Here is a 21,279-nt window from a genome sequence, read left to right as displayed (position 1 = left end):
AAATACTGTACATTAATAAAACAAATGCAGATTTTTTTCCACCGGTCCTAATAGGTAGTAACTTGCTCTAAATCTTGCTTTTCTCCTGCACAGATGAAGTTAATAATGTTAACCAATAGCTGTTTGTATTTAATAAAATAAATTATCAATTTAATTCTGATTGAAATCAATATAATTTAGTTTACGGCAATAATAGTACATAATGATAGTCCCATAAAAACAAATAGCATGACATTCCGTTAACTTTAATCAGTACAAATAAAATGCTTATAGACTTATTAATAATGCTTTCCAGTTCATGTGAGCGCTATTATACTGCTGATTTTAAAAGCTTTTTAAAAATGTGTTACTTTGAATCAGGGTTACAACTTACTTAAATTATTATTGTTGGTACTTTGAACTGCCAGTGGATTTTGCTTGGAGACTCGCAGTAATGGTCACATTTTCTGCAATAACAGGTTAAAAATTTAGCAGTTTATCATCTCTCTCTCTCTGTGTGTGTGTGTGTGTGTGTGTGTATGACAGCAGCGTGGTATGAATACCAACAAGCACCTGAGGCTTGTAAAGCTTGAATACAAATGTGTCTTTGAAGAGCAACACCTTTAGTCCTCCCTAGAGTCGTCCCGTAAGTCCTCAAAATGCATCTTTTTCCTAGTAGCCCTACTACACAGTAAACTAATTTATAAGGTCATAATCTCCAACTGAATTCTTGTTCCTTTCAATTTTGAGGCTCGTAACAATGCTGGGTATTCATTTTACTTGTAGAGAAAAGTCTCTTCACGAATGGCTAAAAACATCAGAACTCTTTACGCCTCATTTCCTGATCCATTATGTTTTTGTGAGACGCTAAAAACGAAAAGCCTTTCGGTTTCACATCAAATATCTTAAAACCATGCAAATAATGCAAAACAGACACATTATTTTCTACTAAACCAGCCTCAGATTTTGGGCAAAACTAATCCAAAGAGGACAAATGAACTGCGTTTGAACTATATTGTAGATGCTATACTTAGCAGTTGCCGTGGTAACCATGTATTTGCCTCACAGTAAAGAGCTTGATGTTGTAAAGTATGTCCATCCAGCCTTGGGCCTGTGACTACAGATGTGTTTTCCTCACTTCCACTCTCACTGTGGGACGAGTTTCTCAAGGGCATCCTTTAAACATTGTCCGCTTTGTTCTGTTTCCACCCCATGCTCAGTTTAAGTGAATATCATAAATTTATCAATTTATTTTAACTTTATTTCTCACTTCATTAGTTTCTAGGGCACCGCATGGAGGGACGGGGTTGAAGATGTGTGCCTCCTCTGAGAGTAAAAATGCAATTTCACAGTCAACTTACACTGAGATACTTTACACAACAATGGAGGGAAAAAAAGACAGGAGGCCTATTTGAACACTGCAGTCTGTTATCAGACACTAGAGACAGCAGTCATAGAGGAATAAAATGCTTGCTGGAGAGTGCTACATCTCTTTAAACACTGCCAATTAAACCGCCAAGGAACGGATATGTCCAAATGTGATAGGATCTGGCCCAACGAGATAGCATACTGTCCTGTGTTAACTTCAAAAAACATTTGAACATCCTCCATTGCCAAAATTGAACAAACCGCCGAGGTAGTACATCATGTTTACAATGGAAATAAAAGAAAGAATCAGTTTTTGGAAGATAGGCAGAATTTTAATTCATAAATAAACATTTTTAGCTGGCACATTGAGACACATTTACACAGAGACTTGAACATACAGACAGCCGTTTCACAGTGAAGCAGATCACACTAATGAAGGAATCAAAACATCATTTATTACAGCAGCTTCCACTCAGTCGCGCTCTCTTACGTACACATGCTGAGAAGGCAAAGACATGACAGGAGTTGATAGATTCTTCCCGCTTCATTACCCCCCAGTCTTTCAAAGTGTAGCATAAGTCTACATCAAAATCAGCAACCGGCTAATCAAACAGAGGCTCAAACACTGCTGAAAAGGACTAAGAAAAATAGATTCATTTGGACGATTATCCTTTTCTTGCTTGAAATTAGTGGAGATTTGGCACACCTAAAAAAAAAATTAAGTGAAATCTCTTTGTAACATCACCAAGCAGCATGCTGGGTAATAATAGTTAATGTGATAAAAGGATCGTTCACTTAAAATGAATATTCTGCCATCATTTACTCACCCTCATGTCAAACTGTATGTTGTTTAATATGCATTTTATGTTATGTTTTATAGTTGAATTGTTTTACATAGTTATCAGATCCCAAAATATTGTATCCATATGGCAAAATAATGGCGAGGAAATCTTTGTCTAGTTCTGTTTCAAGCTGCATATTAAAAAACATAAAATACAAAGAGTATCTAGATTTCAGAACAAATGCTGATTCGTGAGCAAATGACTCTTAAGAACTGATTCTTTTTAAGAATCACTCAAAAATGGACAGTTCAATCACTGAATGAACTCTGAATCTTTCAGAACACTGAATCAATTTCAGACTCACTTACGGAACTGTAATTTGTCATTATTATCAGAGAAGGCCGTCTCAAAATATAAGTTATAGTAAAGTTATATGCGTGTACTACATATCATGCGTACTGATCAAGTTCCAAAAAGATCCGTATAACTTGTGAACTATTATAAAACAAGCTATTTAAGTCATTATTGCTCACAAATCAAATATGCAAGTTGGGCATCAATATCATCACCCATACTCTGAATTTGTGCTCTGCATTTAACCACACACAGTAGTGAACATACACCCGGAGCAGTGGGCAGCCATTGCTGTGGCGCCCGGGGAGCAGTTGGGGGTTCGGTGCCTTGCTCAAGAGGCTCACCTCAGTCGTGGTATTGAGGGTGGAGAGAGTGTTGTTATTCACTCCCCCCACCTGCCGGACCCGAGACTCGAACCCACAACCTTCGGGTTACAAGTCCAACTCTCTATCCATTAGGCCACGGCTGCCCTATTGCTTCTGTTGTCCTCATTTGTAAGTCGCTTTGGATAAAAGCGTCTGCCAAATGACTAAATAATAATAAAATAATAGTAATAAAGCATATGGACTACTTTAATACTTTTAATAATGTTTTATCTATGACATCATGTTGTCATTGTGAACTGCTGCTGGATGAAAACGCTGCAGGACAATTGCCTAAGGAAGAAAGAAAGTAATTTAGATTTGGAACCACTTGAGGGTGAGTATATGATGCCAGAATTTTCATTTTTTGCTTTAAAATTGGATTGTTATCTTTCAGAAAGGCAGAGTACAACTGTCCATTTCTGAACTAACAATGAAATGTGACTTGCTGGTTTCAGTCGTAGATCCACATAAGGCTTGTTTAAATCTTCATTGTGTTTGTCCACTCTGTGCAGATCAGTTATCAAAAATGATAACACTGAATTTGAGTGTACACATTCAGAGCAACAGATTTGACTCAGAGTTTGCTGTTCTTCTGGAATTGCGACACCAGTCCCAGCACCTGCTCCGAAGCCTTGATTACTTTATTCTGCAGGTAGGCGGCACTGTTAGTGCTGGTCTCTTGTAAAAAGTAGCGATAATTAACCATTATGCTGCAAGAGTTGGCGATTCCTCTTGGGCTTGTGTCCGCTTGCCAGTTCAGCCTCCACATGGTGGCGCCGTTCTGAAGATGGAAGTTGGCGACGGGGTTTAGGGTATAGCCTCGCCGTTTCTCTCCGTACAGGTACCATGCACAGAGCCGCATTAACGCAGGTTCCAGAGCGCGGACCAGGCGGTCGGAGCGGATCCACTCGCTGGTGCTGATGAGCCTGCGCAGGGCCTCCAGAGCTGGGGCACCGGGGGCGACTCCCATCACATCCTCCACCTCCCTCCACTCCTGCTCAGACAGGAGCTCTATGGCACGTCCCTCCTTCTTGTGCTGACCGAGAACCCCTTGTAGCCATAAGGAGAAGCCGGGGATGGGAGACAGACTGGAGAACTGGGCCATGTGGGGAAATTCACTCTGCACAGAAAGGTAAACACAGACAGTTAACTCTCAAATGCATATCTACTCAAACACACACAAACATTATATACAGTGCACAGCATAAATGAGTACACCCCCACTAAAACTTAACAAATTGAGCAATTACTCTTTACTTAGATGACATTTTAGGGTTCTTTGTAGATATAATGTTGCAACTAGCCTGCTTGATCAATTACCAAAGAAGAATTTCAAAATTATTCAGCAAAATAAGATTTTCTTATCAAAGTGATAAAATGTTGTGTTGCAAAAATGAGTACACCCTCCTGAAAGTTACTAAATAAAAAATGTGTATAGGTTTAAGGCTATTTTTGATCAATAGGTAAGTATATTGAACCAAAACTTATAAAGACAAGTAATTTCCTGACAATTAAAAGTGTTATTTAGCCCGCTGAATCATACTCAGACTTAATGCTGGCAGCAGTGGAACCACTTGGGAGAGAACTGCCAGTTGACTTATTTCTTAGTATAAAAGAGGACAATGTTACAAGAGGAATACCAAATTATTGTTTTAAGTGTGAAAATATAGCAGATGTAGCACCGACATTCAAAAACAATGGACTTGTGACAAGGCTCCTGAAATAATCTGGTCTTCACTTTAAAGGTGCAATAGGAGATCTCGGAAAATGCTAGCCTGATAGCACTGAAAGCGAACGTCCCACCCTCTCTGCAATAGCCATCCAAAGCCACGCCCCCTGAACGCACATACGCTCAAAGAGCAGAATACCAGAGACAACATTAAATTACTACAATAGGCTACATCAACGGTTTCCAATTACAGTCCTCCCCGCTCTGCACATTTCATATGTATATCTTATCACGTCCGACGGTTGTTCTATTCGACCGTAATAAGTGCCCTGCGAAGTGGACATCACCAGATATTCCGCCATGATTCCAGTTCAAAGCGGATGTTCTATACAAAGGGCGTAAAGTGTGCGAGACGTGAATTTAAATTGTATTTATTTACAGAGGTGTATTATGTCACACTTCACACTTCTCTAGTAAGTTTAGTAATCTGTAAATGAATGTTCCGAAGTGAAATAAACTTCAACGGATTTCCCCTGCTCAGGGAGTAGGGAGCATGTCAATTGAAACACAGTTCATGTACGGAGCTCACTTCTAATGAGCTGGTTATCTGAATCAGGTGTGTTAACTAAGCGAGGACTGGAATTGGGAACCACTGGGCTACATCATGTGTCATTCACCGGTGAGAAAACTTTATAGCACAGTTAGTAAAAGTACTACAATAATACCAGGAAGGAAGATTGGGTTGTTGATGTTTGTCTGCCATTCTCGCTCTGTCTGCACAGCGTGCGCGAACTAGGGGTTGCACCGACTAATCGACTTCAGTGCTCTGCCATGACGCTTTAAGCTTGCCGTCGACTAGTCGCTGGTCCTATAGAGGGCGCAACAGGATAAGAAATCCACATTTACGCTCCATTTTCAAACAGTTAAAATTACAAATTAATTAATACTCTGAAAGCGTTCCACAAAACATGTATGATTATATTACTGGATGTTCGAAATTGAACGGGAGAATGCACGTTTTAAACAGCTTATTGTAAAGGTAAGTTAATCGCGTTCTAATCTAATGCGCTACTGCACTGTAATGCACACACATAGGCTACAGACAGTAGCGCGTACAATACATTACGCGCAGATCGCGCGCACAGAATCATTCAGAGCAGAAATGTATTGTCAACACTGTTCTGTGATTTCTCAGTAAAATAGCTTAGAAACTGAAAAGTTCAAGCATATATTTTTTAATAACTAAATCCAACAGCTTCACTACTAGTAGAGAGAGACGCTGCCAGGTAGAATTAATTCACACGCAATTGCTCTCACTAATGCATTCATTCATATGAATGTAATCTATGTGCTACTTATCTGTGTCTGATTTAGAAGAGCAGAAATCTGTGAGAAATATAACGACCAAAGACGAAAGAAAATAAGCTGTTATAGGAGCAATAGCCATGTGGGCAGTCCTGTGTCATATGCCAAGGTGTCTCAGCTCCAGACTTATTTGTTCATTAATGACGTCATCAGCGACTAGTCGACTTCGACTCAACTTTCATCACATAAAATTCGACTTTAAAAAAATCGTTCAAGCCCTAGTGTGAACACGCTGATGACGTATCGTGTCTGCGCGAACAGGGTGCACAGAGGTATGCAAATACATCTGTTGACAGGCAGGTAGGAAATGCAATTAAAACGCTCGGACCAAACGTTTTGATTGTACGAACATTTCTTGGTCCTACACCTTCAACAGAATATATAAATACAGATAAATACATTTAGACCACTTAACTTAATGATTGCTATCAGGATGTTAAGAGACTTTCAACCAGAATAACAAAAAAATTTTTCTGAAGACAATCACCTATTGTACCTTAAGTTTTCATTTAGTGATGAGTGAATTTTTGCTAGAAAAAGTGTCTCAGAGAGACACTTTATCTCACAGAGTATGACGCAGCCTGCAGAAGTGACATGCATGGCTTTTGTTACCACTAGAATCACCTACACTGTAAAAAAAGAAAAAAAGAAAGTTGAGCCAACTTAAAATTTTAAGGCAACCAGTTTCAGCAGATTTTTGAGTTCTCAACTTTCTTTTTTTTTTTTTTTTTTCAGTGACTGTAGCCAAAGCAAAATAAACTAATTTAACCTCTTCCATAGCCCATATTTACAATATAGAGACTTCTGGGAATCCATACTCTGGTTTCAAGAGACCAAGTCAATCATTTCGGATTCCAAAAGCATCCAGAATGTTCTGGTGTTGCTAGAGGAGGAGTACAGTGAAAGGTGCTTTGTACCCACAGTAACGTTCAGTGGTAGTACAGCTCTTCTATACGGATGTATGAGTGCTGAAGATGTGAGGGAGTTGTGCTGTATTTGTAATGTAATACAAAACCTTGAAACAGAAAATGCTACCCTCCCCTCATTCCCTGCATTATTCGGCATTTTTTCAGCATGACAATGAAGATATTCATTCTCCCGAGGTGAAAATCCTTCAGTGGACATGTATTTCACTCAATCTTAACGCTCTTGAGCAGCTGTGGGGGATTCTGTAGAGATGAGCTGAGTGAAACTCCCCATTAAAGACCAGAGCATTCAAGGAGATCGTCCTCCAGGAGTTAAACAGGACAGATGTGAAAATCTGTGTTGAACTTGTACACTCAGTGCCAAGAAGGGTCAGAGCAGTATACTTAAAGTTCTGGAGGACATACCACGTACTAGAATATTATACATTTGCTGAATTAAATCTAGGGTGTACACATTTCTGCAATCCTTCATTTAAACAAAATTGGCTAATTTACTTATCTTACAGAAAATGTTGGCATATATTTTGTTGTTTTTATTAAGTATATGTTTAATACATCTCGATTTTACCATCTTTCCATGAATTATATTAGTGATCATTAAGAAAATACATCTTTTATATTTATTCAGAGGGGGTGTACTCATTTATGCTGTGCACTGTATAATGTTTAATATATATATGAAGAGTTTATTTGCAAAAACAGATAACTGTTTCTTAAAATGTTCAAAAAAACGTTTTTTATTATGTTATCATGCTTTTGTGTTTTATTGTGTTAATTAGCTGTTTTTTATTTAGTTATTTTTTAACCTGGTGAAAATAACCCAACTGCAGTTTGATTGAACATGATTTCTGTTGAGTCATCTGTTTTTGCAAATTAACTCCATATATATATATATATATATATGTCATACAGTTTCGTAGTAATCTGAGTAATACACAAAAGTTATAAGTAAAACTGAATACAGTAATATTTATAGTATAGCTCAAATTGCATCCCAAAATGTGTACCTTGAAATAACGGCAAGAAAACAAATCTTTCTGTTCAGCTATGTTTGTGAGCAAATGACTCTTACAAACTGACCCTTTTAATGAAAAACTCATAAATTACAGATTTAAATCAGATGGTTTCTGCATTGAATGAGTTATGTGTGTGTGTGTGTGTGTGTATATATCCACACACACACACACATAATTTATTTGATTAAAGATACAGTAAAAACTGCCATATACTGAAATATTAATACAATTAAAAATAACTCTTTTCTATTTTTATATATGTGAAAATGTAATTTATTACTGTGATTGAAAAAAATAAGACTTTTTTGCTGCAATTACTGTCTTCAGTGTCACATGATTCCTAATCACTATAATATGCTGATTTGGTGCTCAAAAACATTTCTTATTATTATCAATGTTGAAAACCATTGTGTTGCTGAATATTTTTGTCTAAACTGTGATATTTTATATATAAAATATCTATATCCTCTTTCCTTATTCTTCCTTTTCTCTTTATTTTTATCCTCCATCCACACTCCATTTGTACTAATTTAAAAACCATGTTGAACAAGTCCACTGTGTCTCTTTCTCATCCCCCACAAGGACATAGACACACTCATTTTCTCTCCCTCTTCTGCTCACATTCAACAAGAAAGCACTGAACAAACCAAACGTGTCAGACTGGCCCCGGAGGAGCAGAGATTTTAAGTCCTGCACATCTCAAGTCCATCACACTTCCCTCTCGCTCTCATTCTTTGCCATGCATCACTCCTTCAGATGGGCAGGAGTGAAGAAAGATTAAGCATGTCCAAGGGTCACTTTTCATTCATCAACTCAATTTACTGTAAAACATCAGCAGGTTTAAAGCTACAGAGAGCGAGAACGAGAGAGAATGAAGAGTAAGGACAAGAAGAGAGTGAATGAAAGATAGAAAGCGAGTGCAAAAGAGCCCCATGAGGATTCTGCTGAAAGACAAGCAAACCCTCCTCCCCTTCTCCTAAACCACACCGTGACCTTTCTCCACCTCTTTTTTTCTGTCCATCATCCATCCATCACACCAATCGTCCCCTTGTGGCATGGTGAGTCACCTTTACTCTTTCTTCAGCAGAAAGATGAGCTCCAGCTCTCACAGGTACTTTATAATTTCTTTCAAACTACATAAACTAAACAAAGTTTTATACACCGCTTTAAAATTCTTCTCACAGATTTAATACAAAGTTGATCAACTTAGCATGCAAGTAATCACGTATGAACTGTGTGGCTTGTTCTTCAGAAAATTTATTATTTCAAATTTAAATTTAGTTTTATAACAGCGGTAACAATAAATTCAGTACCTAGAGTAACAGTGGTGTTTTTCTGGAAACTATGGTTGGTTACCATGGTAAATTTTTGTAAGGTTCTCACATGGATATTTATGGACCAAGATGGAGAGAATTTGTTTCAAAGAAAAACAAGTGAGCTGCATTTGCACACACACACTTCAGAAATCTAATTCAAATACAAACCCAAAGCATCAACATGCACAATTTGCATGAAATAATATCTATCGAGTGTCCATTTCCACTCAAATGATGCCTTCAATCTCTCATCTGGGTAAATCAGCTCTCTGAGAACCACAGCTCTTCGCAGAGAGCTCTTTACTAGGGTTAACCTCTATTACACAAACAGCCATCCAGCACTTTGTTTCACCAACATTCCCGCTGAAGCAAAACTCATCTGAATCTATAAAGCTGAGTGCCTCTTGTTTCTTTTCCATTTAATTTCGCCTTCATCTAGTAAAGAGGCAGGAGCTCTGTGACATGCCATGTGTCCCTCCTTCTTCATGTTATGGAGGGTGACAGCTGAAATTTTATTATTTTCCTGCTTTTTTTTTCTTCTCTCTTCCAGCTTAGAAATGTGCTAAAGTACAATGCTTGACACTAGTGATGCTGTGGGACAAATACAGTTGGGCAAAAAAGTAGTCAGCCACCAATTGTGCAAGTTCTCCCACTTAAATAGATGAGAGAGGCCTGTAATTTTCATCATAGGTACACTTCAACTATGAGAGACAGAATGGGGGGAAAGAATCCAGGAAATCACATTGTCTGATTTTTAAAGAATTTATTTGCAAATTATGGTGGAAAATAAGTATTTGGTCAATAAGTTCATCTCAATACTTTGTTATATACCCTTTGTTGGCAATGACAGAGGTCAAACGTTTTCTGTAAGTCTTCACAAGGTTTTCACACACTGTTGCTGGTATTTTGGCCCATTCCTCCATGCAGATCTCCTCTAGAGCAGTGATGTTTTGGGGCTGTCGCTGGGCAACACGGACTTTCAACTCCCTCCAAATATTTTCTATGGGGTTGAGATCTGGAGACTGGCTAGGCCACTCCAGGACCTTGAAATGCTTCTTACGAAGCCACTCCTTCGTTGCCCGGGTGGTGTGTCTGAGATCATTGTCATGCTGAAAGACCCAGCCACGTTTCATCTTCAATGCCCTTGCTGATGGAAGGAGGTTTTCACTCAAAATCTCACTCCCCCATTCATTCTTTCCTTTACACGGATCAGTCGTCCTGGTCCCTTTGCAGAAAAACAGCCTCAAAGCATGATGTTTCCACCCCCATGCTTCACGGTAGGTATGGTGTTCTTTGGATGCAACACAAACACAACGAGTTGAGTTTTTACCAAAAAGTTCTATTTTGGTTTCATTTGACCACATGACATTCTCCCAATCCTCTTCTGGATCATCCCAAATCCTCTCTAGCAAACTTCAGATGGGCCCGGACATGTACTGGCTTAAGCAGGAGGACATGTCTGGCACTGCAGGATTTGAGTCCCTAGCGGCATAGTGTGTTACTGATGGTAGCCTTTGTTACTTTGGTCCCAGCTCTCTGCAGGTTCTTGTGATCATTTTGACCCCACGGGGTGAGATCTTGCGTGGAGCCCCAGATCGAGGGAGATTATCAGTGGTCTTGTATGTCTTCCATTTTCTAATAATTGCTCCCACAGTTGATTTCAAGCTGCTTGCCTATTGCAGATTCAGTCTTCCCAGCCTGGTACAGATCTACAATTTTGTTTCTGGTGTCCTTCGACAGCTCTTTGGTCTTGGCCATAGTGGAGTTTGGAGTGTGACTGTTTGAGGTTGTGGACAGGTGTCTTTTATACTGATAACGAGTTCAAACAGGTGCCATTAATACAGGTAACGAGTGGAGGACAGAGGAGCCTCTTAAAGAAGAAGTTACAGGTCTGTGAGAGCCAGAAATCTTGCTTGTTTGTAGGTGACCAAATACTTATTTTACAGAGGAATTTACCAATTAATTCATTAAAAATCCTACAATGTGATTTCCTGGATTCTTTCCCCCCATTCTCATAGTTGAAGTGTACCTATGATGAAAATTACAGGCCTCTCTCATCTTTTTAAGTGGGAGAACTTGCACAATTGGTGGCTGACTAAATACTTTTTTTGCCCAACTGTATATTATTGGTATTACAGTCCTTAGATTCCATTTCTATTCTGTATTGAGTTAATTACAATAACAATTAATTAATTTAAACTGCATATTATTTTTTGTATGCATACTAAGGGCAAAATTGGCCATTGATGACCTTGATTTGGCTCGCCATGCCGTTTCACAAAAGGAGGAAAACAATAGACAAAAAACATACTTCTAATTTATTATATAGTGAATTTGATATAAATAAAATTTCAATAACACTTTTTATTTAAATTTGTTTAATTTTTAAATGTAAAAAAATTATACATTTTATATAGTATATATAATTTTTATTTTTGTTTTATTTTAGCATTGAAATTTAAAAAAAACTGTGAATTTGATTAAAATATTATTTAAACTTTATCATTTAAAAAAAAAAAAAGTAATTAATTTTAATATAAAATATGCACACACACACACACACACATACACACACACATTTCTACAATATCCATTACTTTAACTGCTGAATACTTTTAAATATTTTATTGTGCTCTTCAAATCAAAAAGGTTGAAAATTCTGCTCGACTCTACCGTATAAATAGCAGACTGTTTTCCTAGCATTTATTATTCATCTACAGGTATTTCGCTGCAATAATTCTTCAAATAGCTGTGATAAACATCACTTTTATGATTCATTTTCTCATTCATTTGCCCACCTGCAATTCTCGGACCACTCTCTTGATGAGGTAGTTTCCAAGCTCCACCCCCTGCAATCCAGCCTGAGTGGAGGAGATGGAGTAGAAGATGGCCGCATTGATCTTGTTAACATCTTCGTCCGCGTCTAGAGTGGAAAACTCTCTTACAATTCCCTGGGAAAATAAGAGGCACACGATAAATTAATAAACTCATACAGGATTCACTGGAGGCATTGGCAGAATCTGGGACCATGAAGAATTCTGTACATTCTAAGCACAGTGTGCTGTTTTGGAGCATCTATATCCACTGTCTTACACCACTACTGTCTCCTTACATGTTCTTCTGATCCTAGCAGGTACTGGTGAGAAGTAATGATATTGCACAAGGACGCTTTCTCCCTTCATGAACCCAATAATTCATTTACACTCTATTTGACCATCAAGCCATAAATTATTCTTTGTGATGAATACCAAATGTGATTTTCATTTGCATCTACCTGGATATTATTTGCTATGTCCTCAGTTAAGGCAACGTGCAGCACCACCAGTGGTTCTCCAGGCATGGAGGCGTGGGTGAAGGCGTAACATCTCCTGTACGGCCCCACTCTGCGTTTGATATCCGTCCAGTTCCGCACAGGATGGACCGCCTCGTACCTGTAGGATCAAACAAAAAAGGCTCAACTGCGAAGACAAATAAAAAGGAAATGTTTATACATACGAGAGAGATCTTACTGGCTGATCTTCTGAAGGATCTCGCATGGGGACTGCCAAGTGATTCTTTCCAGGCGGAGTAACCCAACAGAGAACCATTCTGACAGAAGACTCTTCAGAGTGCTGTTCAGATCCTAACACCAACATATACAAACACAAGTAGATTAGAATTGAAGAATGTGACAAGTGAACATGCAGATTCATCACTAGCATACACATATAGCATTAAGTCCTGTATTAAAAAAAAAAATTGTTCTTATTATTTTAAATGTACTTTGTGAGATCCTGAACCAGTATTGTTTTACTATTATTTATATAATAATCATAGTTTTTTTTAAATATTGTGAATTGGCTTTTATTTTTATATTTTCAGTTTTTATTAAATTTGTTTTTCTTATTTTAGTTTAGTTTATTAGGTTTTTTATTTTTATTTGTATTTTTTTAAGATTACTATTGAATGTTTAATTAATTTTTTTTACAGTTTTAGTTTTAATTTAAATTTATTTCCAGTTAGTAATTTCGGTGCTTCAACATATTAATATTTTATTATTTAATATTATAATTCATGTGCAATAGCCACCGATTTTCAAGCATCTTTCCCAGTACAGCTGCGCTCATAATGGTGCCTAATTATAAAGTGTGCAGCTTCCGTCAAGGGAATTAATATTTCACAGATCGTGTGCAGCAACCTCACAGTTGCTGCCATATCATCTGTACAGTACAAAACACTTTCAGAGTCGTCTCATTTTCCTCTGCAGCTCTTAGCTTCTGTTTATTTGCTCTGGTAGTGTTCTCATTAGAGCGCCGGGATCGGCGTCGGCATCCATACTAGTACGCTGAAAGATTTCTGTGGTAAACACCGTTCCATTTCATCAAAGTGCTGTTGCTCCCCACATGAGATATGGTTCTGCACTCTCCCTCGAGGGTCAGATTTCTTTCATAATGTTGATGAGCAACACAACACGCATACAAATATCTGGATCTAGTCGCCGGGGCACTCACACAAAGCGGTTTTAAAAATTCTATGCTAGCCTGTCCCACAGATGCATGTGCTTAAAAGAATTGCAGGCCTGTCAATCAAACATCCACACCGGCCATCCGTACGTGCTTCGGCTTCATCTATAGGTAGTACACGTAAATTCTGACCTTACTGTAGCGCTTTCAGCTGTGCCTGCAAGCAAAAAGATCTCGAATTACCATTTTCCGGCACGCTTTTCCCTATAAACCCGCTCGCTCAGATCAGCATACAGAAATGTGTCGCTAAGTGATGCATTTGTATGTAGAAAATAACCAGGGGGTGTCAAGGTAAAGGCTCCCAATAGCTCAATAGCAGCAAAACAGTCTCAAAGTTGAGATTGTTGTGCTGCCTGAAAACAGGATGGCTGTTCAAGGAAAGCAGGCCATCAGAGACTCAACTGGCAATGTAGTCTACTTTTCTGTCTATCTCAGCTTTACTTGGAGTGCAATCCACAGCCCTGGGCTGCCCCAGCAGTCACCATTTCACTTAACTTTAAAACTCATCAAATCCTCTCTGGGCTGGGAAATTACTTCTAAGCATTTATTCGGTGTTCTACCTTAAGATTCAGGGCAGCCGAAAGCATTTGAAATTCTTCACCCAACAGAGTTTTGTATTTGCTTACACGGCTGAATTTACTCTAGGGCCAAGCGTACATAAGTGGAATCCAACTTTGATATGTGCCATCACACCGCAGGCCACAACTTTCAAAAGCGATGCACTGTTTGGGCCGCTTTATTTATTTTCTTACGTGCATAAGGGAAAGGAAGATATCTAACTCATGCTCAACTCTAAGCGCCAAGGCAGATGTAGATATCACAAATTATTAATCCAACCAAAGTGCTAGAAAAACCTTTGCCACGCTGAAATTTAAAAGGACAGAGAACATATGCTCGGTGGAAATAGAGTGCAGAATCTGCTCTGCACAAAAGGAGCAAGAATGTCAAGGACGTGTCAATGACTGCACCTGAACAGAACCTGAAAGTGGGCTTTTGACATTCTCTGATTTTACTGACGTGAATGAAAAGTGGAGAAGGCAAGTGCAAATGGAAGAAATCTGACAATAAAGCAATTTTCACCTGTCCATACTGTACATAAAATGAAAGCCTGTTTTACACTGTGAGCATTTGAGAAATTGTAGCTTTGTAAAATATGCTGGAAAAATATACGAAAATGGTTGAAAGGGATTTGTTAATCCCTTTAAACTAAAAAAAAATCCCTTAACATTTACTCAGCCTCTTGTTCTAAACCTGTGTGACTTACTTTCTTCTGTGGAACATGAAGCTATTTTGAAAGTGAAACAATTAACCTTTAGTATGAAAAAAAAAAAAAAACACGGACATTTTTCAAAATATATATATATTTTTTGTGTTTGGAATTCTCGATCTTGGACTTTAAAAGTTAAAACACTTTTTTGATTAATAATAACATGCAGATTCATAAATAAATAAAGTGTGTGTGTGTGTGTGTGTGTATATATATATATATATATATATATATATATATATATATATAGAGAGAGAGAGAGAGAGAGAGATCAGAAATATATGCTATATTAGTCATATTTATGACTGTTAAATTCCTATGACTTTACAGTAACATATATAAAATATATATTTTAATTTACATTTACGCCAATTAAATAATTAATGGTGTATAATAATAATTAAAAATACTGTTATCATAGCTTAGCAAAATATGCTGGAATTGCTCAATGGTTTTTTTTCACCATTTAAAATATATTTTATTTTGTTTATCTGCATATGTATTAAAAAGTCACTCCAAAATGTGTTTGTGCAAAACAGTTTAATCTCTTTAAAAAATATTACAGTATCAAATATATAGTTATTGCAAACATTTAACGTTTTCATTTGGATAACAGCCCACAGAATTGTCCGTTTCAGCCAAACAATTTGGTACAAAGCTACTTCAAAATGCTCTGAATAGAAGACATTTTTTAATGGGTCAGAGAGCAGGTCTCTCCTAATAAATATTATAAACCTCTAATGTAAATCTCAAAACTAATGAACAGAGGAAATGTAAATGTCTTACTGACAAGGCATCCAGTGTAACTTTCAATCATTAATTCTGCAGAGGACATATCAGTATATTCCTCCTAAATTGCTCTGTGAAAACCATTGCAAGCAGCTTGCTGACTGTCCAATACAATGCAGGCTTGGAGGAGTTCTGCTGGGCACCTGTTTGAGTTCAGACAGACTACGTCTGTTTATCGATTACATTTCAAGAAATGCACCTGCTCAGAGATTTGAACTGACATTTCTTTGGGATCCTGATAATTCTGCTCAGGAGAGTTTGGGATGTGTGATTAAATTTTACTGCAAAGCTCAGCATCTTAGCTGTTCTCTGTCTTGACCGATTATTGTCATTTTAACACATTTTGTTCTTCAGCACTCTAGTAGGAGGTGAGCTAAATCAGTTCAGGTGCTAGTTCACAGTTTATGGGTTTCAGATCCAGTTTTCACTCTCTCTCTGTAAAACAGAGGTGTGATAGTCACTCACTAATTTAGCATTACATGACTTTACTAAGTGCATCAAACAAAGCTCTTTCAAAGATTTAATGCCAATATCACAATACAAATACAATGAGTGCTTTTCAGTAGTTCTTCCTCAAAAACACTCATTTTATCAACCTAATTATTGTTTACCACATTACACCAGTTAGAAATAAACCATGGTTCAATCTGTGGCAGTAGTTCATGTAGGCCGAAGTGTAGAAATGGGTCATACCGACATGAACCACCGCCACAGATTGTCGGCCTTTAAAGAAATAGTTCACCCAAAAATGAGAAATTGCTGAAAGTTCACCCCTTCAAGATGTAGATGAGGTTGTTTCTTCATCAGATTTGGAGAAATTTTGCATTACTTCCCTTGCTCACCAATGAATGCTCTGCAGTGAATGGGTGCCATCAGAATAAGAGTCCAAACAGCTGATAAAAACATCACAATAATCCACAAGCAATCCACACGACTCCAGTCCATCAATTAATGGCTTGAGAAGTGTAAAGTTTATGGATTATCAGATGATATTTTGGCCAGAAGCGACAGTTTAACACCTTTATGATGGATTTGTTTCTGACAAACACACAGCTTTTTCACTTCACAAGGCGCTGTTAATTGATGGACTGGAGTCACGTGGATTACTTATTGATTATTGTGATGATTTTATCAGCTGTTTGAACTCTCATTCTGACGGCACCCATTCACTGCAGAGGATCCATTAGTGAGCAAGTAATGTAATGCTAAATTTCTCCAAATCTGAAGAAACAAACTCTTCTACATTTTGAATGGCCTGAGGGCGAGTAAATATTCCTTTAATGTTAATATATTCTTATTTGTTCATTTGAAGTATTGAGAATGTTGAAGAAATGCCAGGAACGGCTCTGTTCATGTACACTAATTGCTGTCAAACTGTTCACAGGACAATTTGTAAAGCTTGTCTGTGCATGCAACAGTAACTAATTTTAGCAAAGGGTCAGGTGATGGACAGTTAGATTTTGGGTAGCCGAAAACCACCTTACCCTGCAACTGGCTGCTATTTTACCCCACTGTCACTAGCTCATAGACATATTAATAACACAGAATCTTTTCTGATGGGCTGGAGGTGTGCCAGACGGTCTCTCTGAAGCGTACCTTAGGGATATGCTGTAATGCAATATTATTATGGAGAGCAACAAGCATGGGACGCCACTGCTGAGAGCTGTGCTAACACTCACTAACAGGTAAAAAGGCTTTTAAATGAAGTGCAGAATACACAATGATCATGTGACCAAATTATTGCTTGGCTGAATGTCAGCTTGACATCAATGGTGCTTTCAGAATGTATTCAGCTTTCATTGATTATTTCCCACTCTGCAAAGTCAAATTACAACCTTTTAAATGAAACGTTATTAGGTAATACTTTATAATGTCCATACTATATAAATTTGATACTATTCGGAATAGCAAACTACCATATTAATCTTATCATTTCTGCAGTATATAAAACAAATTAAATTGAAGAAATATTTTTTTCCAGACAATTTTTGATTAATTAATGAACACCACTCACATAATTAAACATGCACAAGCTCATGAGGCAACAATGAAACATAATTATTCTTGCATATGGGTACTGTTTCACATACTGCTTTTAAATAATAGTAATGTGAAATTTTGTAGAAAGACTGATAAAGTATTTTTTATAATATTTTGACATCTTTGAAAAATCTTTTGTTTTGTTTATTACTATGTACATAATCAGTTCTAATGTTTTTTTGTTTTTTTCTCTCAATCCACCTGTTCAAGTACACAATAAATGCTGACTTTGAAGTCTCATTACTAAAACAGCAGATCAGATCATCCCTGCTGCCATGAAGGCCAAAGAGCTACCCGTGAAACTTTGAGATAACGTTAGAAAAAAATACCTGAAGTAGGCTATAAAAAGACTGCCAAAACTTCAAACTTTCCAAGAATCACTGTGAAGTCCTTTGTAACAAAACGGGGGGAAAAACACTGGAATTGAGATTGGAATGCCTTCAAAATAAGCATCAGGACAAGGTGCTGTGCAAGTGACCCAGAGGCTGTCTACAGCACTAACATCTCTTTGACTGAAATGGAGGAAACTGCCCAGAGTTCAATAATTTATTTGCACTTCACAGAGCTAGAGCAACTGAAGCTCACTTTTGAAAAAGACAGATGGTGTCACAACGGAAATTTGCTAAGCTTCACGAGGCAAAACTGGAAATATTTTTCTTTTTTGGTCTGGTAAGACCTACCTGGCCTGAAAACAGCCCAACAAACAGGAAACCTCATAGACCTAATTCAAAATAGCAAGGCTGTTTATGTCTAATTTTCCCAGAATATGTTTCTGTCATCTGGGAATTTTTTAGACAGACATATTTTCAGTGGTCTGTCAGCTGAAAGATGGACACCTAGTAGCTGCACAGACTGTATTTCTATCACTCACAGCCTTATTTTCATTCTTTAAACTTTAAGTATGGCATCTGCCCTGACAAAGGTCTATATTGTACTAAGTAAGTCCATACTGCCAGTTTCATTCTATGATTGTTGCCATCTACAGATGAGGCCAGTACAGACAAATCCTTGGGGAGAAACAGTGTCATTCTGACAGAGTGTTGTTTGTGGGATGTTTCGGCAGAAAAATAACCCATAGGACATAAGAATGCCTTAGGGGATATAACAAGAAGGTTTTTATTCTGGAATGGCCAAACCAGAGCCTAGACTAGAATCCTAATGAAAAGCTTATTGTCCGTATGAACGGGCCCAGACAGACTATTTTCCCATTTTCTACACTGACTTTGAAAGAAGGTATCTCTGGAATTCTGCTGAACGGCATTTAAACCAGGTAAATGTGTAAAATGGAGATGAAAGCATAATCAAATTGACCAAAATATAACTTGCACAAATGCACAGGGATGTGTTAAATTTTGAGAATGACAAGTGTTCCAATTCAGCATGCATAAAATGTGTCAAACTAAAAAAACTAAATAATAAATTATTAATTGAAAAATCATTATCATGTTTAATGGATAAAAAATGTATAGGAGTTTGACCAAATTTGGAGGAGCTATAACAGGAATGAAATGTGAGGCACTGTAGACTTTGTATGCACAACAGACATGTTTCCATGATGTCATGGCTTAAATTAAAATGTCATGGCATAAATTCAAATGTATATTTGGCACCAAAACATTACAAACTATGTCACAGCTGAAGCCTGTGACGTTCACCAATGTGGGACAAAGGTTGTCTGGCTCCAAACACAACCAGCCATGCGAAATCAGAGACCACCAGGATCTAAAGTAGGGGAAAGGGCACATCACAAGTTGTCATAACCAAAGCCAATGTTAGGAATGCAGTAGTCACTGAAACCACTGGAAAAGCCAAAAGGTCATTCCATGGCATGGGCACCTACACAGCGTTCATTTACAAAGATATAATGCTGATGTTTCTACAACTATATCATATTTTCAATAATCAGTTAATTACTGTACAAAATCATGGAAACAGAGTTCATCAAGAGTTAGAAGGTATTAAGAAACATTTATGATGGTAAACAGGGTTGGCACGTAACCTACAATGCAACTCTTTTTAATATGCTCACTAAAATCGAAAAATATTTAATTTGTTATCTTTTATTTCTGTTTAATCACAATTCCACAGAATTGTGGGATATTAACTCAAAAGTTGGAAACAGGTCTGGTAAATAAGAATATATGTAGATAGATAGATAGATAGATAGATAGATATGTTCATGAGGGACACAAAAGGCATCTTTTTTTCTTGGAAGTTCCCAAAAACTAATAAATTTGACATCTATATAGCAAAAACAGTAGCAATAAAATGATGTGTAACGTTATTTACCCTCATATGCGGGCTGTCACTAATTTTTGAGGACGCGAACTCGATGAGATCTGCCCTGAGGTCCACCAGAAACTTCACCCCGCCCTGAACCTTGCTGATGTGCGTGAGCAGCTGCCGGTACCGGGGTGTTAAACTGTACCGTAACCTGTCCTCCACCTGCAGGATGGTGGCCACATCCCGCCCCTGAGTGTCCAGCAACTTCGCAGCCAGATCCGAAGCCCATCTGTGGTCTACCCCGAAATCATGAGACAACTTCTCGAGAAACTCCAGCTTTTGCTCTTTCTCTAAACTCTTGTACAAGTGCATGAACTCCAGACTGTTGGATTCGGGTGGAGGTGGAGATTTGTCTCTCATCTCATAGGTGGGCAATGGGGCCACTGTCCTTCTCAGGATCTCCTCCATGCTGTTGTGTACTGCGATGGAAGTACATGGATACATGTTTCTGAACTCCCACACTCTGAGTACCTGGACCGTTTTTAATACTGCTCTGTGTCGATAAGACTTTAGCAAAGAGCGCGCGGCTGTACATAAATGTAAGGGTGTCATTGCGTGCCTGACAAATACGCACCAAAATAAACCTTGTATTAGTGCTGCATTTCACATCCACTTCCGGGGTCTCTTAAAGGAGACGCGCACATTTGTTTGTCAAATGCATGACAGCACAGAAAAAAATAATAATAATAATAATACAAAAAAAAAGGTGATCATACAAACTCAAAAATATGAAGTAAGTTTTTAAAAAGACGTAATATATTATATTACGTAGTATATAAGTAATATATATTTTTAAAAGGAAGGGTAGGTGCCTTAAAAGTATTTTAATAAAATAAAAAAGGTTTATAAAATATGTATGTATATATAAACAAACAAGTAAATAAATTTATTCTATGAAATCTGCCAATGTATGCAATATGTGTGAAGTCATGCATATTTTACATTACCTTCAGATGAGGTAACAGATCTTCAGGTTATTTTTCTGCAGCTTTATGCAAATTATTAACAATTGTGAATATGGTGATGATATCTATTAATTTAAATAAAATCGTATTTGCGTGTGGTATCTTACCTTAAAAAATCATGGGTGTCGAACACATGTATAGCTATATTATAATTAAATATTATTTTAATGTTATTGTCAGAAAAAAATCCTTATTGTCTTCCTATTTTTTTGTAAGTTTACTGGCGAAAAATCGCTGTTGTTTCAGTGACAGCACTGTTAGCCAATCAGAAGACGGCTTTCTGCCAAAATCAA

The 21,279-nt window shown here is 37.5% G+C and overlaps 1 protein-coding gene across 1 annotated transcript; it reads right to left on the bottom strand.

Moving 5' to 3' along the window:
- Window positions 1–1,662: 1,662 nt before the first annotated feature.
- Window positions 1,663–20,684, bottom strand: LOC306888765 (malonyl-CoA decarboxylase, mitochondrial-like). Its single transcript, XM_079447205.1, has 5 exons — window positions 20,028–20,684; window positions 12,650–12,762; window positions 12,415–12,571; window positions 11,939–12,091; window positions 1,663–3,968 (listed from the first exon to the last, which is right to left on the bottom strand). The coding sequence occupies exons 1-5, from the start codon at window positions 20,571–20,573 to the stop codon at window positions 3,423–3,425; spliced, it is 1,515 nt and encodes a 504-aa protein (XP_079303331.1). The 5' UTR covers window positions 20,574–20,684; the 3' UTR covers window positions 1,663–3,422.
- Between the last annotated feature and the right edge of the window lie 595 nt (window positions 20,685–21,279).

This window comes from Barbus barbus, assembly GCF_936440315.1.
Source record: "Barbus barbus genome assembly, chromosome: 22".
Lineage (NCBI taxonomy): Eukaryota > Metazoa > Chordata > Actinopteri > Cypriniformes > Cyprinidae > Barbus > Barbus barbus.
This window is presented reverse-complemented; position numbering and strand designations above follow the sequence as displayed.

Excerpts from the sequence above, each read along its gene's own strand:
- LOC306888765 (XM_079447205.1), bottom strand. The coding sequence starts at position 20,573 with ATGACACCCTTACATTTATGTACAGCCGCGCGCTCTTTGCTAAAGTCT. Across the intron at positions 12,092-12,414 it reads ACATAGCAAATAATATCCAG|GGAATTGTAAGAGAGTTTTC; the intron begins GTAGATGCAAAT and ends TTATTTTCCCAG. Across the intron at positions 3,969-11,938 it reads GAGTGGTCCGAGAATTGCAG|AGTGAATTTCCCCACATGGC; the intron begins GTGGGCAAATGA and ends CTTTCTGTGCAG.